At 32.8% G+C, this 15112-nt stretch overlaps 1 protein-coding gene across 1 annotated transcript; it reads left to right on the top strand.

Moving 5' to 3' along the window:
- The first annotated feature begins 1538 nt into the window (after positions 1–1538).
- LOC118181600 (U3-aranetoxin-Ce1a-like) lies at positions 1539–14896 on the top strand. The gene is made up of 4 exons (XM_035350755.2): positions 1539–1687; positions 5180–5279; positions 12650–12759; positions 14573–14896. Exons 1-4 carry the CDS (start codon positions 1640–1642, stop codon positions 14615–14617), a joined length of 303 nt encoding a protein of 100 aa, XP_035206646.1. The 5' UTR covers positions 1539–1639; the 3' UTR covers positions 14618–14896.
- Positions 14897–15112: the final 216 nt, after the last annotated feature.

The raw sequence follows: 15112 nt of genomic DNA, 5'->3' as shown, positions 1-15112 counted from the left end.
ATTCAATCAGTAGTTCAGTAATCAGTTAATCCGTAATCAGTAAAGAACCCACAATCTGCTAAACATAGTTTTAAAATATAACAATTTCTTCTTAGTAGGCATTTTCGCGTCGCTGTTAAGCATTGATACGTATGGCGAACTTAATCTTCATCCTCTGCGAATCTCATGATCCTCTGATCTACTTTTAGGCCTTCTATAAAATCTGAAATATCAATGGCAATTATAAGAATAAAAATCATCATAATGTTATTCATTGAATATTTTCTATAATCTGCAGTATTTTCCGAGCGTTAAAGAAGATTGCCTAACTTCTGCTTTCTAATTGCTTTTACAGCTGCTGTGTCTGCTGCATTTTTTATTAAATGCAATAAACAGTTAATTTCTTCCTGCCTGCTATTATCGATTGATTATTTGAAGAAATATCCACGAACATGGAGCTCACAACAACTGGTGTCAGGTGTGGGGTCTCTTTGAATGCTGATAATTAGGAAGATCGAAGAGCAACTGAAAGCCATTGTAGAAATAGTTGTTGCCACATAGTTTTACCATACAGTATTAAAAAGATAAGATAATGTTGTACGTATTGTCATGAATTTTGTTTATGTGTAAATAATATTAGAGGAATTATAATACCTTTTGTATAATGTAACATAATAAGCTTTAAAAAGCGAAGCTCTCTCGTAAAGCTGTTGACGAGACATCGCCAAACTGGCGAAAGTTTTGGCGGCTAATTTTTGTCTCCAAATTTGGCGATAACTAGCCAGAAGTTGCAAAACTTGGCGACATTTGGATGCGGTCCCTAAATAACTGTAATTGATCCCTACATTTAACTCTAACCGCATTCGGTCCTTATAATGTAATTTTAATCGTATATGCTTTTTAGTAATTTCAAGAAATGGAAGGTACTGGAGATTTCTTGGCGGCGGGGAAAAACTATTTAAGACCAGAGAGAGCATCAGCTCTTAATTGTTTAGTTTTGTGTTGAGTTCGGAGTATTGAGAGATTTTCGAGGAAACTTCGCCTTCTAGCATGCTTTACATTACACTGTGTTTAACATTCTTAGTAGTTTTGAAGTGTAACTACTGATACTGTGATTTTTGAAGAGAGTTCTAGAACTGTAAAGTGTTTCTTTTGGTAAAATAAATTTTATCAAGCAATAATCGAAAAGCAATTGAAAGCCACTGTTGAAATAGTTGTTGCCATATAGTTTTCCCATACAATATTAAAAAGATTCTTACAATATTGTACGAATTAAGAAGTAAAATTTGTGTGCGTTCAATCTATTAGGAACCCGTATGCAAGCAATAATAGTTTTCCAGAAAGCCATTAAATCAAACTAATAACTTTTACAGTATGTAGTTTGCTTAAAACGTCAAATGTATGGCCTTCAATCATACGTGTTATAGTAGTTAAATATCTTGCTTAGCTTGCTTTTTGGCAATTACTCTACGAGTCATCGTTTAATCTTCTTTTCTATAAAATGCTAAACAAAAGTGGAGACATTGAAGAAAAGTTAAGAAATTTATAATCTTTTCGTATGGTAATACGATACTGATAACGAAACAAGTGTTGAAAATCTCACACTTGTTTTCAATAAAACGAACATTTATCTTCTACAGTAATATAATTCGCCATCAAAATGAAAGCAGCAATCTTACTGGCGCTCTTCTGTTGCGTAGCCGTTGCCGTAAGTATTGCATAAACTTAAGTTTCTCAATTTTAATTTTAATTATTTTCCAATTATAGAAACTAACATCAACAATAATAATAATATCTGCTTTACATCAAATTTCATTGAACTTCGCAGTTGCTCATAATTTTTCTTTAGGTCAGTGTTTGGTAGAATGTTTATTTTATATTTAGATATTTATTTTATAATTGTTAATTGTAATTACAATTAGCAGCTAAAGTGTTAAAAAATTATCTAATTAGATAAAGAACATAGAATGAGCTGAAAGAAAAAGTAAACACTATTAATAAAAATTCTCAGATACTTGTTAATAAGAACCCAGATAAGTGTAATGACTCGCAATTAAAACCAAGTGCTTCAAAATACTAAAGGAAAAGAATGTGAAGTAGTAGGTAGTTCTGGGAGAATTGTCATCTTAATTTCATAAAACTAAACTAAAATTCCTTAAGCAATAAAAATATAATAAGTTATTGAGACAAATAATTCGTTGCAAAAACTGCTAAACATAGTTTTAAAATATAACAATTTCTTCATTCGATCATTTACAAATTGTAAGAACCGCGTGAAAATGTATTTGTTAGAATTCAGTTTTTTTCAAATTTTTAATGTACATAATGTGTTGTAAGTAGCAGTATTTTATAAAGAAAATAACAGGATTTTATAAATTGACACTTTTATAACCCTCTGATGTTTTATATAGTCTAAAAAGGTCAATTTATGAAATCATGTTATTTTTTAAATAGTCATTTTAAAAATTGTTTCTAGTTTACGGTATTTAAAATAAACGAATTGATATGTAAAATCTGAAAAATAATTAATAAAGAGTTAAGATCTCTTAGTCATACTTGTATTAATATAAATCCATACACACATTTTTTAAAACTCGGATAGGCATCTTCAGTATAACGTTAGAGTGCATTATGTTCTCTTGTAAAAATATGGGCAAAAATTTTATAAATCAATGACATTAAAATTAGGCATTTTTATTTAAAAGTAGTCTGTACAGATGATATAAACATTTGGTTTCACTCTTATGCACGCAGAATAAAAGGTACTCAGCAAACGAAAATGATTACTCATGACAGTTCTATTGATTCACGAATATCCCTCGATAGTGGAAGGTTCAAAAATGGATTTTTTTTCACAAACTAGAAACATACATTATTGAGTTTTGGACAGACTGTTCTAAGTGCTCTAAAATGCAGAATATTAATTGCACGTTTGGTCTGAAATTCTGAAAACGAGTTAAATTCGATCCATGATAACGCCTTCTCATTGTAAAGGGTTAATGTCATATAGAATGTCATATAGAATACATCGCATGTTGTAGAGTCATTAGGTTATTTTGATTCTGGAGACGTGAAAAATGAGCAACGTCCTCTGCGGGACTCGAAACCTGGACCACTCGAATACGCGCCGAGTCTGCTACTGTTACACTATGAAGGCATGCAGAAAGGAGGAAGAAAATACTTTATAATGTGTACACATTTTTAGAATGATTTTGGGGCTTTTAATTAATGTTTAAATTGTAAAGAGTATTTTATTAAATGTTCAATCGGATAGCGTTTATTCTTCACTGTAAGTCTGTATGGTAATTTCTATGATAGAAGGGTTTCTTCCACTACCTTGCAGAGGCCATCAATCGCGGTGAATTTGTGCCTAGAAAGAGCCAAACAGGCCAAAAGCGTAGTAGGCCATAGGTGAAACATCAGAGGACCTTTCAGGAATATGTAGAAAAGATATATATGTGATACTTGCATCAGTCTTCATTTTTTTGTCAATGAATACAATGATATTTTTCAAAATATGCCTTTTTGCTTTGTCTTGACGAAGTTTCATTCTTTGAAAATCATTAGGATAAATAAATGGAATTTCTTCTATAAATATTGAACGTTAGACTTTCTTATGATAGTACATTGAGTTGATTTTAACATTTCATTTCAATCTTCTTATTTTTAATTTCCCATTGTAAGAGAATCTTGCGACATTAATAAGCCTTTTACTGAAACTTTGTGTGCATTGATGGAACCAGGTTATACAGTTTTTCGTTTTTTTTTCGGTAATAAATAGAGCCTTTTTTGTTGCAGTCATTTACATAAATTCTTGCTTCATCGAAGGTTACAATGTATTTCCATTTATTTCCTGCTAAATAAATGTCATATTGTAGAATTCTACATATTGTTCTGCGTTGAGTCACGTGCCTTCTCGGCAAAAACTGGTGAAAATTATGTTCATTAGCTTTTTTAAGTGTGTAAATATTAGTTTATTATTTTATTTATTTTTGCTACAATTGTGTTTAAAGATTCTACCATTGATTTCTGTGTTGGCGAATTTTCTATTGTCACCAACGATAGAAACATTAGAAACAGAACGTACCTTAAAATTAGCGGAACAAAAGCTTGTGTTTGTCGTAGATTAGGCAGGAACTCAGACGATTTAGAGGGCAAACAGGTACAGGTTCTGCTTAATAAGAATCTATAAAATGTAAAGATTCTCTGCTGTCGAAATCGATAGAGCCTGTCTGAGCCTCGAAATCGAATACGTTATTGACTAAATCAACGCCAAACATAAGGTTATTGATTGTTTCTCTAATTTTGTGTTTCACTTTGGCGTGTTTCTCTACTTTTTTCGGATATTCGTTCGGAGTCTTCTTGGAGTTAAATTTAAAAGTAATGATTGACGATTTCTCCCTTTTCAACTAATAATATTGCTTATTTCTCGCTTAGAAATTTCAATATCATACATTTCATGAAGTTTTTAAATTATGAGATAGGAATAGTTTTTTTAGGAAAGCGCAAAAACACATGTTTTAATCCACAACCTTTTTTTCCATGTAACATTTTGAAAGAAGAATAAATAAAAAATAGCAGATGATATTTCGCATTTCAGGTAATAATATGTTACCAGAAATTTTTATTCCAAAAACCTTTGCTTATTGTAACTCTTTATCGAAATCATTCTAAAATGCATAAATTGCATTATTGATTCTACAGGCACTGCACATTTATTACATCTTAAACATATAACTTGGAGAACTGCATATATTTAAAGTAAAACATTAGAAGAATGGTCTGCCTTAGAACAGATATATATTAATTAGGGTTCTTGCAAAAGTTTTTCCATGCAGGATTCATAGGATTAGATATATCACTGCTATATTGTTTCGCTAGGCAGTTCGTTAGGAGAAAGTTTTGTTGTTTTTTATCTTGGTCAAAGATTGATTATCTGCAACACGTTTTTTTGAAAAGGAAAATAATATGTACTTTTATAACATGTGGGAGAGATACACGAGATAGTTAGCCAACTGAGTGTTTTTGAGTAAAAAATTTTAATGCAGGATTACATTTAAAATTATTGCTATAATCAAGAAAATGCATCTAAATTATCCACCAATAGTTAAAAACCCGAATCTTGATTGCGGTAGGAAAGATCCTCTGTACTTGGTGTCTGCAGAAGCGGTGCAAAGAAAATTTTTTTCTGTTTATTTAGGTAGGCAGAGAATGTCAATTGAATAGTGATTGCAACCCTGATGAATGTTGCGTGAGGAGGAATATACATCCTGCAAGATGCTTAAAACTAAGACAGGAAGGTGAGTGTATATACATGTTTTAGCTTTTTTCATTCTGTTAGTTAGTTGCCTAAATTTCTAAATTCCATATTGTAGTTACTTTGAAAAAAAAGTATGAATTGCAGAAATAATTATTCTGTAAAAGATTGGCTGGGTTAAAGATTAACAGCCGTGTTTCATGAATGTTTCAGTGCACAAATATTAAGAAATGGAACACGTTAAAAATTTGTTGATGAATAATTAAGTATAGTGTTTACAGTTTTTTAATATATTCCATAATTTTTAGTATATTCCACAATATTCTAAACTTTCACCTTTTTGGTTAATTCCATAATGTATACTAAAAAGAATAAACGACGTATTTCTTGCCATTCTCTGCCCTACCAATTTAATTCTAACAACAGTATAAATTCAGTAGTTTTCAGAAGATAAGAAAGCAATAAAAAGTATGAGAGAAACCAGTAATTTAAAAAACAGATTTGCATTCCAGTTAAGTTTTAGAGATTATAATTTCATCTGTAATTATGGAGATGTATTGATGTAAGCATCTCTTTCTCCGATGTCGACTGAAACATATCTTTGGCAAAATAAGACAATAATAATACGAGTATCTTTCGATAGTAATCACATTTGAGTAAAGCAAAGAAAGTAAAATTTTGAAATTGATGTTTAAGTTTCTTATACAAAAATCAGTCATTGTCGCTATAGTGAAGATGGGTGGTGTTACAGATGAATTCAAAGGAACTGCCTATTTGATACCGAAAAATCTGTGAAGCGTTTGAAGATTTGAGAGGAAAAAAATAGGGCTATACAATTTGAACCCAGTGCATCATTATCGTTGATGCGCGTTCGCCATTTTAGAGAAAATATGTGTTAACTATATTTCTGATAAAATGTGAGCTTAAAATATCTGCAGTAATAGTAGAGAGGAAGAGGTGGTGATCCAATTTCTAAGCATTTAACAGCTTCTTCCCTAATGACGCTTTCAGTAATTCTATCAATTAACTTTTATTATGTATTAACATTCAAAGGTTTTTGACGCGAACTTCACCGCAGATCACGAAAAATTCGTAATAACTCTAATTACACTTTAGAAACTTATATAAAATAAAATAGCTTTTTAACCTCATTAAAATAGTAACTTTCTGTATTTCTCCGCAGACAGTAATGCTTACATCATGACAGTGCTGTTTAGATGACTTTTTGGAATGATATCCAGGACTTTTATGCTTCGGCTTGAATGTCCTCTACGGAGCTGAAACAGGGAACCTTCATTTGCGATTTTTTGCTAAGGAAAAAATAGTTTTCTTTAAGTGCAATTAAAGAAATTGTCCTTTACATGTACAAATATAGGGAAGGAAGGATGTGGATTAGTATTATTGGAAAGAAATGTGAGGAAGGATGTGGATTAGTATTACTGGAAAGAAATGTGAGGAAGGATGTGGATTAGTATTATTGGAAAGAAATGTGAAGAAGGATGTGGATTAGTATTATTGGAAAGAAATGTGAGGAAGGATGTGGATTAGTATTATTGGAAAGAAATGTGAGGAAGGATGTGGATTAGTATTATTGGAAAGAAATGTGAGGAAGGATGTGGATTAGTATGACTTTCCTTTGTATCAAAACTTATTGTGTTTTCAGGACACTGTAGTTTGGGGCTTCATTGAGTTGAAACAGGTGATTTCTCATATCACACAGGGCATCGGTATTTCCATGTGATGATCCCCTTCGATGATATTTGTGTCCTATTTCTGTAGTCTCTTTATCCATCTGGTTATTTGGTCTTCGAGATTCTTGATATTTAAAAGCCAGATTAAAGACGCATGATCTGTGCGAAGCAAGAATATTCTGACGTAGAAATAATAATGCAAATATTCTAGGGCTTTAACTAAGACGAGCAACATTTTTCAGGTGACAAAGTAATTTCCCTCCATTTTAGATAGACACTTGCTCTTGTATGCTATGACATGTTCTTGATCGTTTACTTCTTGGGAAAAAACAGCCCCGACAATCTTATTGTTCGCCCTTGAGTCCAGAATAAATGGTTTGTCGAGCGGCAGATGCGTGAGGATATTCGCAGATGTTAAAGCTTTCTTCAGTGTGTTAAATGCTTTCTCACCTTTTTTTATTCACAAGAACTTTTGCTTGCTCTCTGTCAGCTTGTAAAGGGGTGTTTGGATGGAAGAAAAGTCCTTCACAAATCTCCTGTAGTAAAGCAATGTCCCACGAAACTCCTCAGCTACTGTACATTTTCAGGGCGTTTTCAATCTTTGACTGCCAACACCTTTTCTGGATACGGACACTCTTTCGAGAGAGATGACATGTCCGTCTTATTTGAATATTTGGATTTGGCAGTACGTAACTTTAGATTGGCTTCTTTCAATTTCTGAAGCACTTTTATACTCTTAAAAAGTTTGCTGACGACGATGATGTCATCTAGGTATATTACACAGGCATCGTAAGAAAGATCCCACACAGTCTCCATAAATTGTTCGAGTGTTGCCGGCACATTATATGATCCAAACGGAATCACCTTGAACTGCCATATTTCTTATCCGATAGTAAATGCTGTTTTTTTCAGTCATGAGGGTGTATCTCTACGTGCCAATATCCACTCTTTAGATCAAGGGTCGAAAACCACTTGCTTCCAGAAAGAGTTTCCAGAATGTCGTCAGTTCAAGGGAGAGGATAGTTGTCTTTCTTCATAACCTCTTTGAAACGGCGATAGTCAACGCAAAATCTAGTTGAAACAACTTTCTTTTTAACCAGGATGACGGGAGAGGCCCAATTTTCTGATTTCTGATGATTTCTGAAGGGTTAAAAACATCAATTTCTTGCATATCCTATGGATAATTTTCTATCTCTTCCTATTTAGCAATCTGTAGATGCCTTGGATATTGCTTGTTGGTGGATGATCACCTGTATCAATTCTGTGCTGTGTCAAACTGGTTCGACCTATGTCAGAAGATGAGCAAGAGAAAAACTTCTTGAAATTCTTAAATGATACGTTCAGCACCACTCTGCTCTTCATCGCTTACTTGTGCATTCTCCAATAACTCCGATATTAAGGTGCCCGAAGTTGCGGCTTCGTTTAATGCAGGCCACTGAAGGACATGCTGCAAACACTTCACCATTCTTAATGACTTTCGCTTTATCAGTTACATTGGCAATTCTAACGGGCATAACGGTCCTCGATAGATTGAGCAGAGGCTGCTAGTACTCGTTTCGAGCTCTTACAGTTAATGGGATATTAAATGATGCTGTACAGGTTATTTTTGTTTTGAATTATAGATATGGGTAGTAAAATTATCTTCTTGCTGCTACTATGATATCGTTTTGAATTATTATTAGATATATGAATTTAACTTTAATTCCGAATTGAGTTATGCCTTCAGAGGCAGAATGCAGTCATTTGATTTTAAATTTCAAGGAAAAATTGTATTTCCGTCCAATCTGAGTATGCAAGAATCTGTAATATCTGCCACATACACCATCTTATGGTAGGTGACATTTGTAAACGTGTTTTTAATCTTTCACTGCAAGTTTCGATTTTATCACCAGAGACAGTCTCTAGGATAAGGCAGGATAGCTTCCAGATGAGTTTCCCTTTCAGCTGTTGAGCTAAATCTTTCCGGATGACGGAAACATTGGCTCTTGTATCGATGGTCATATTGCAAGGAGCTCCACTGATTTTCCCAAGATGGAAAGTCCATTACTGAATCCAGAAATCGTATTCCAGAAATCTGTACCGCTTTAAAATAGGGCTTCTCAATATATGGCCATTTCCGCTTCGCGAGTTGGCTATTAATTTGTTTCCTGTATCTTTGTTCGAAAGCTGTCGAATTGTCCATGCCTTTGGTGTTCTGCAGTTACTTCGTAAGTGGAAGTATTGCTAATATTTGACGCTGTGATAATGCTTCTTCCTTTTCTTTCACTATTGGTTTTTATAGATTTAAATAAATTATAGTTAGTAATTACTCGATGAGTATTAGTGATGTTTTCAGTACTATTAAAGGTTTGGAAAATACGAGGACCGTATTTCATAAATTCGATGTTCTTCATAGTAAATAGCCTATTTAAATATTATTAGGTTATTATGATTTGTGTCGGAAAACGGAGTAAAATTCCGTTCTATAATGTCCAGATTCAGTGAATCTCTTTTAAGAGATGAAGCTATTGATATAAAAATAATGATATCCGATATTATAGTAATTCTTATCGAGGTTTTGAGTGTAATTGTTTGACTTCTGAATGCCCATGGTGGTCCTGCATTCTGTCAGATATATAGCATTTTATGTAGCTTGGTAGTCGCTTTTTTTATCTGTTGTATCCGTGATCAATAAACAAAATCTATTAATATTTAAATACATTAATGAAAAAGAAATTCGAACACCAAGAAAAAACATTATATTAGCTTAATGAAATTTCCGCAATACATTTTCTAGGTAACATATTTAATTGATAATTTTCGAGATCACAGGATAATGCAAGGGCGAGAAGAGCCATTTTAAATGCAAAATACTGGTACATTAATAACCGGTGTAACTGCCAGAATTTTGAATGCAAACGTGCATGCTTTGTCTCGTGCTGGTGCCAGATGTCATTTTTTGGGATAGCGTTGCATGCCTGTTGATCTTTGTCAGTCAATACAAGGAAGTTTAATTCTGGTTGCATATGACACTGAGTTGCCGTCCAATAATGTCCCCTACGTACTCGATTGTAAAATGATCTGGTGCTCTAGCAGGCCAAGGCAACTTGTCGACAATCTGTAGAGCATGAGGGCGAGCGTTACCCTGTTAGAAAACATTCCCATGAATGCTGTTCATGAATGGTAGCAGACCTTGGTGTACAAATTTGCATTAAGTGTGTATGGGATAAACATGAGAGTGCTCCTACTGTCATACGAAATGGCTGCCCAAAGCATATCTCCAAGTGTAGGTCCAGTGTATCTAGTTTCCACGTTGCTTGCAGGCGCTCACCTGGCGTCCTCCTAACCAACACACGGCCATAACTGGCACCAATGTGTAATCGTCTTTCATCAGAACACATAACAGATCTCCATTCTGTCCTCCTTTGAGCTCTAGCTTGACCCCAATGTTGTCGCAAACGACGGTGGTTTGAGAGCAGTTGAATGCAGCTCGTCTGGCTTAAAGCTGCCCTTCAAGTACCGATTTGTAGCAGTTCGTTGTATCACTATGGCTCCAACTGCAGCTCGAATTTCTGCTGCAGACGCAGTACGATGCGCCATTGCCATACGCCGAACATAGCTGTCTTTTCTCTCAGTAGTGCCACTTGGCCGCCGGGAACCCGGTCTTCTTGAGCCAAAGTCTTTCTGTAATTTTGCGGAAAGAAAATCCACCTTCTCGTAGCCCTATTACGTGATCTGGTTCAAACACACTGAGATGTTGATAATGACTTCTTCGTCTTTTTAAAGGCATCATTCTTGACTAACTTCAACTCACTACGTAAATTTTCAATGATAAATAACGCTCACGAACCTTACAGCGCGTATTTAAAGCAAACCTGATTTGCATGTTCATAATGGTGCTACTAGCGCCACACTTAAGCGCGGAGTGAGAAATTTAAATATAGGTCATTTTTCAAACGTATAAACACGACTACCAAATTTCGTTTATCTAGCACAACTCCTTAGGGCTGGGATTTTTTTATTCCATCAATGCATAGTTGCTGTGGCATTGCAATACGTTAGACGTCCAGTAATCTAGAGCGCAATAAGTTAAGCTTCAACTACCGACTTCTCTAAACAGATCAGTTAATAATATTTATTTACCATTCAAACTGGAACCTCCAAATGGAAAGCTTGCTCACGAAATTGAGAAATTGAGGGTTTTTAATAGAATAGAACTAAACACAATCAGTAAAATCGGTAGGATTCCAAAGTTGTTCTAAGGAGCAATAATAATAATTCTTGGCTAGCATCCATTTGTCTTTACACACTGTTTCATCTTTCACATCAAATTAATCTGCATTTACTGAAAGAATAAATGTAACTTAAGATGAAGAGAGTCGATGCGGCAAGCCTATTTAAAATGCTATTCTTTATCAAAATTATAAGTAAAATAAATAAAAAAAATTAAAAATCTTACTACAAGCCATGAGTTTTTTTAAAACGTTTCGTTTACGTCATACTGTCATAAAAAGTCAGTTATCATTCCTTTAAAAAGAAATATAGTAAACATAGTGTTTGAAGAATGCAGTGCATGTTTTTTCTCAGATCTTTAAATTCAAATTTTTTAAAATTTCTGTTAGAAATTAAAAATATTTTGACATTTTATACGAATTTTTTAGAAATTAGTATAAGAAAATTGTTCATTAGCTTGATTTTTGGTTGGACAGCGACAAGTTTAAATTATATATCTTGGAACTGGCTCTCGTATCTGGTAGTTTTAAAAACGAGTAAGTTTTATATAATTTTAATTTGACTAGGCGCGGGAAATCGACAAGGAAAGGTATTTGAGAATTTGATAAAACAGCTGGCACAAAACCGTCCTACATATTCATCAACTATTCATGAAACTTTTCTGTCGCAGTGTGACTCAGAGCCAGCTGGAGAAACAGCATCTTCTTGGAAGATTATGATTTTATTTGTTTTGAATTTGACTGCCCTTGGTGTAAAAAAGCGTGCGCTCGTGGAAATCTACAACAGGAAGCTACCTTTTTGACTAAAATTTATGCTTGCAGGTTCTCAAAAATGTATTTGAGTCACGCTGTTTTAATTCTAATGTTGTTAGAAATATAGTTAAATTTTAGATGCTTTTAATTATCTCTCGACTTAAATAGAAATTCTGTTAATTAATTAATTAAAAAAATCTGTTAATTAATTTAAAAATAAGCAGTAAATTTCATAGAATTTTGTAGAGAAGCATAAAACAGGACTAAAATAAAAAATTGTCCAAAAAAGTTATTCCCTTATTTACTATGAAATGGAAGTATATTTTGTTATCAATTTTGAATTTTTTATATTTCTTAGGAGCTGAAGCATCAACTGGTCAATATGGAATCATGTTTTAGTTGTGCTGCAATTAAAAAGCATGTTTCACTTAATAAAAAAAAGAAAATTCTCTTTTTTATTGTAATTTATAATTTTTTATCTCAAACGAACATCTATTCCAGAGCTTGCTTTTTGTCTTTCTTATTCTTTTTGTCTTTACTTTCTGAAATACATCACATTTAAATATTTTGAATCATAAGTAATGTGTATAAAATACAACGGACATGAGAAAAGCAACAATATTTTGAGATGATTTTTATTTATTGTGTGAAAATTTCTTACTGTAAAATGGCATTATAAGTATAAAACCATACTTTAATAATTTAAAAAAATTTTTTGTTTATCATTTTGTGAGACTTTAATTTACCATCTCTTTAAGGGGAATACTGTGTTCTTGAGGATGAAGGGAAGGAAGAAAGCGAGTACCGTCACATGTGCCCTTGTGCAGAAGGACTAACATGCGGAAGGAAGGCAGATAATCGACAATATGTACGTCTTCATTACTTCTTTTGAAATTTTATATTGATTGTCTGACCTCTTAGCATATTAAACTTAAAAACTGTCATATCGTATCAGATAAAAGAAACTCTCAGAATTAATAAATAATAAAACAAATCCATCAAATTAAAACTAAATATAAGCATATAGATTTTTTATAAAGTATTGAAATACAATAAATCGAACACTCCTGTTAACGCTCAGTTGTCTTTACTACAAAATCATATTACATGAAATTGCCTTTCACTGAGATCGTGTTAAGAAGACCTTTATTGTATTTGCTCACTCTGGAATTCTGGAAAGAAGGGGAATAAGAAATGAATTTAAATTGATTTGAAAATCTAAATATAGTGATATATAAATCTCTTTATTAAATTGATTCATGCGTTCTTCATTGAACCTTAATTACAGGATGAATAATTGAAATAATTACCCTTAATTGTAGCCAAAAATACAGTTATCGTCTCAAAAACGAAAGAGATTTGTCCTTTTATTCTACTCCACAAAAAAAGGAGGGGGGGGGGTGAGACAAAACAGAAACTTGTGTATCTCAGATGCGTTTTAAACACAATGTCAGATTTATCTAATGGCTATCTATGTCTTTTTTAATTTAATGATATTTTTTTGCTTTAGTAAATGCTGTTTAAAGATGCTTATTCCCTGAATAAAATTTTCTTATATCGTGTAATGCAATTTCTCATAAGTCTTCGTTGTTTTCCCTCTTGTAGCATTATGAATTATATATAATCTTGTACAAAAGTATTTTTCTTTCATGTAAATTGAACATATATGACAAGTAACCTAACAAATAAATAATTGCAAATATTCGCACATTGCCCAATAATTGAGAATGCAAAAATCTGGAGACGTTTAGAAATCATTTTACTAAACAATAAATTACGCAAAAAACAGCATTCCGTGAAATTATAGATCCAAAGACCGAAGTTTAGGGAACGCGGCGTAAAAAACTGCAAGTGAAGTGTTGGAATACGAGTTGGAAAATGGTTTCAAGAAAATGTTTTACAACGTTTATTCGTTTTATTTATTTTGGACAAAGCTCAGGGAAATTGGTGATATTCTGCGTTGAATATTTGGGATTATGAAGCAACACAACTATTGAGTGGCGTAAATTACAAAAGATAAGTGTGCATGTCTTGCCTGCACAAAGTATAAAATATATTGCTTTGGACTGCTGAATATCCATGAAATGTAAAGATAAGAAAACAAACGTTTTACTGCCAATCCACAAATTCACCAATATTTTGGCGACTCATCGTGAGTCAAAATCTACGACTAGAAAATTTAGCTCATATAGAAGAAGAAATTTACTTGTCATTTCAACTTTATTCATATTTATTCTCTTTGAAAAGGTTTTTCGAGCTTGGCTATAGGGTTGCCTAGCTTTTTGGCCAACCTGTTTGTATTGTAAATTCCCCATATATATATTACTCTTCAAATTGCCACATTGTCTTTCAGTATGTCATCAAACATACTCAAACAGTGGCTCCCATGATGGTGCTCAAACCATCATGGGAACCACTGTTTTGAGAAATACACACCAAAGTTATGATTACATGCAAAACATTTAACAAAATTCGAAAATAAAAATTTCAAAGGTGTAAGTATTTTGAAAATGGCGTTGAAATCTCCTTGAGTATTAATGACCGGGATAATAAACTTACATCTTGAATCTTATCTAATATATCTAATATAAGGTAATTCCAATGAATATGGCTGCTAAGCCAGATATATATGCGAATTCAAAAAAGTTTAACTTCTATAATGTTATGTTATTTCATTTCAGAGTCCTTTCATCACTGTGAGCATCTGCAGAAAAGTCACTGAATGAATCACTTGGTTAAAGCTATGTGCTGATACGCTTTGTTTCAGTAAAACTCAAATGCCATTTTTAGCAAAATATATAAGGAAAAATACTTTATTCTTTTATTCATATAGTATAGTACGCTGTATTACCTCCAATGATATTACATAAATTTGAAAATATTTAATGTTATTTTGGATGTAGAAACTGAAGTCCAGTACAATAATCGAAATTTTGCTGGAGTAAGATGTTATGTAATGTGATAATGTTATGATAAATGTTCAATAAAAAGAAGTGTTGTTAAAATTGTATTTTTATTCCATACTAGATGTAGAATGGCGAAGTGGCAAAACCTCGCTAATATTATACTAAGAAATAAATGATCATATAAAATTATCCAAAATAAAATGTACTGTGGAAAATACTTTTGCAATTACACGAACAAAAACGTGACATTTGTTTAATTTAATATACGTATAATAAGATGAGTACAATTGAGCTATCGCAATAAACGGCATATTA

The sequence above is a fragment of the Stegodyphus dumicola genome, chromosome 1, assembly GCF_044657685.1.
Source record: "Stegodyphus dumicola isolate Sdum_Otavi_A_Nest chromosome 1, ASM4465768v1".
Classification (NCBI taxonomy): domain Eukaryota; kingdom Metazoa; phylum Arthropoda; class Arachnida; order Araneae; family Eresidae; genus Stegodyphus; species Stegodyphus dumicola.
Note: the sequence above shows the minus strand (reverse complement) of the source record. Positions and strands in the feature narration are given on the sequence as shown.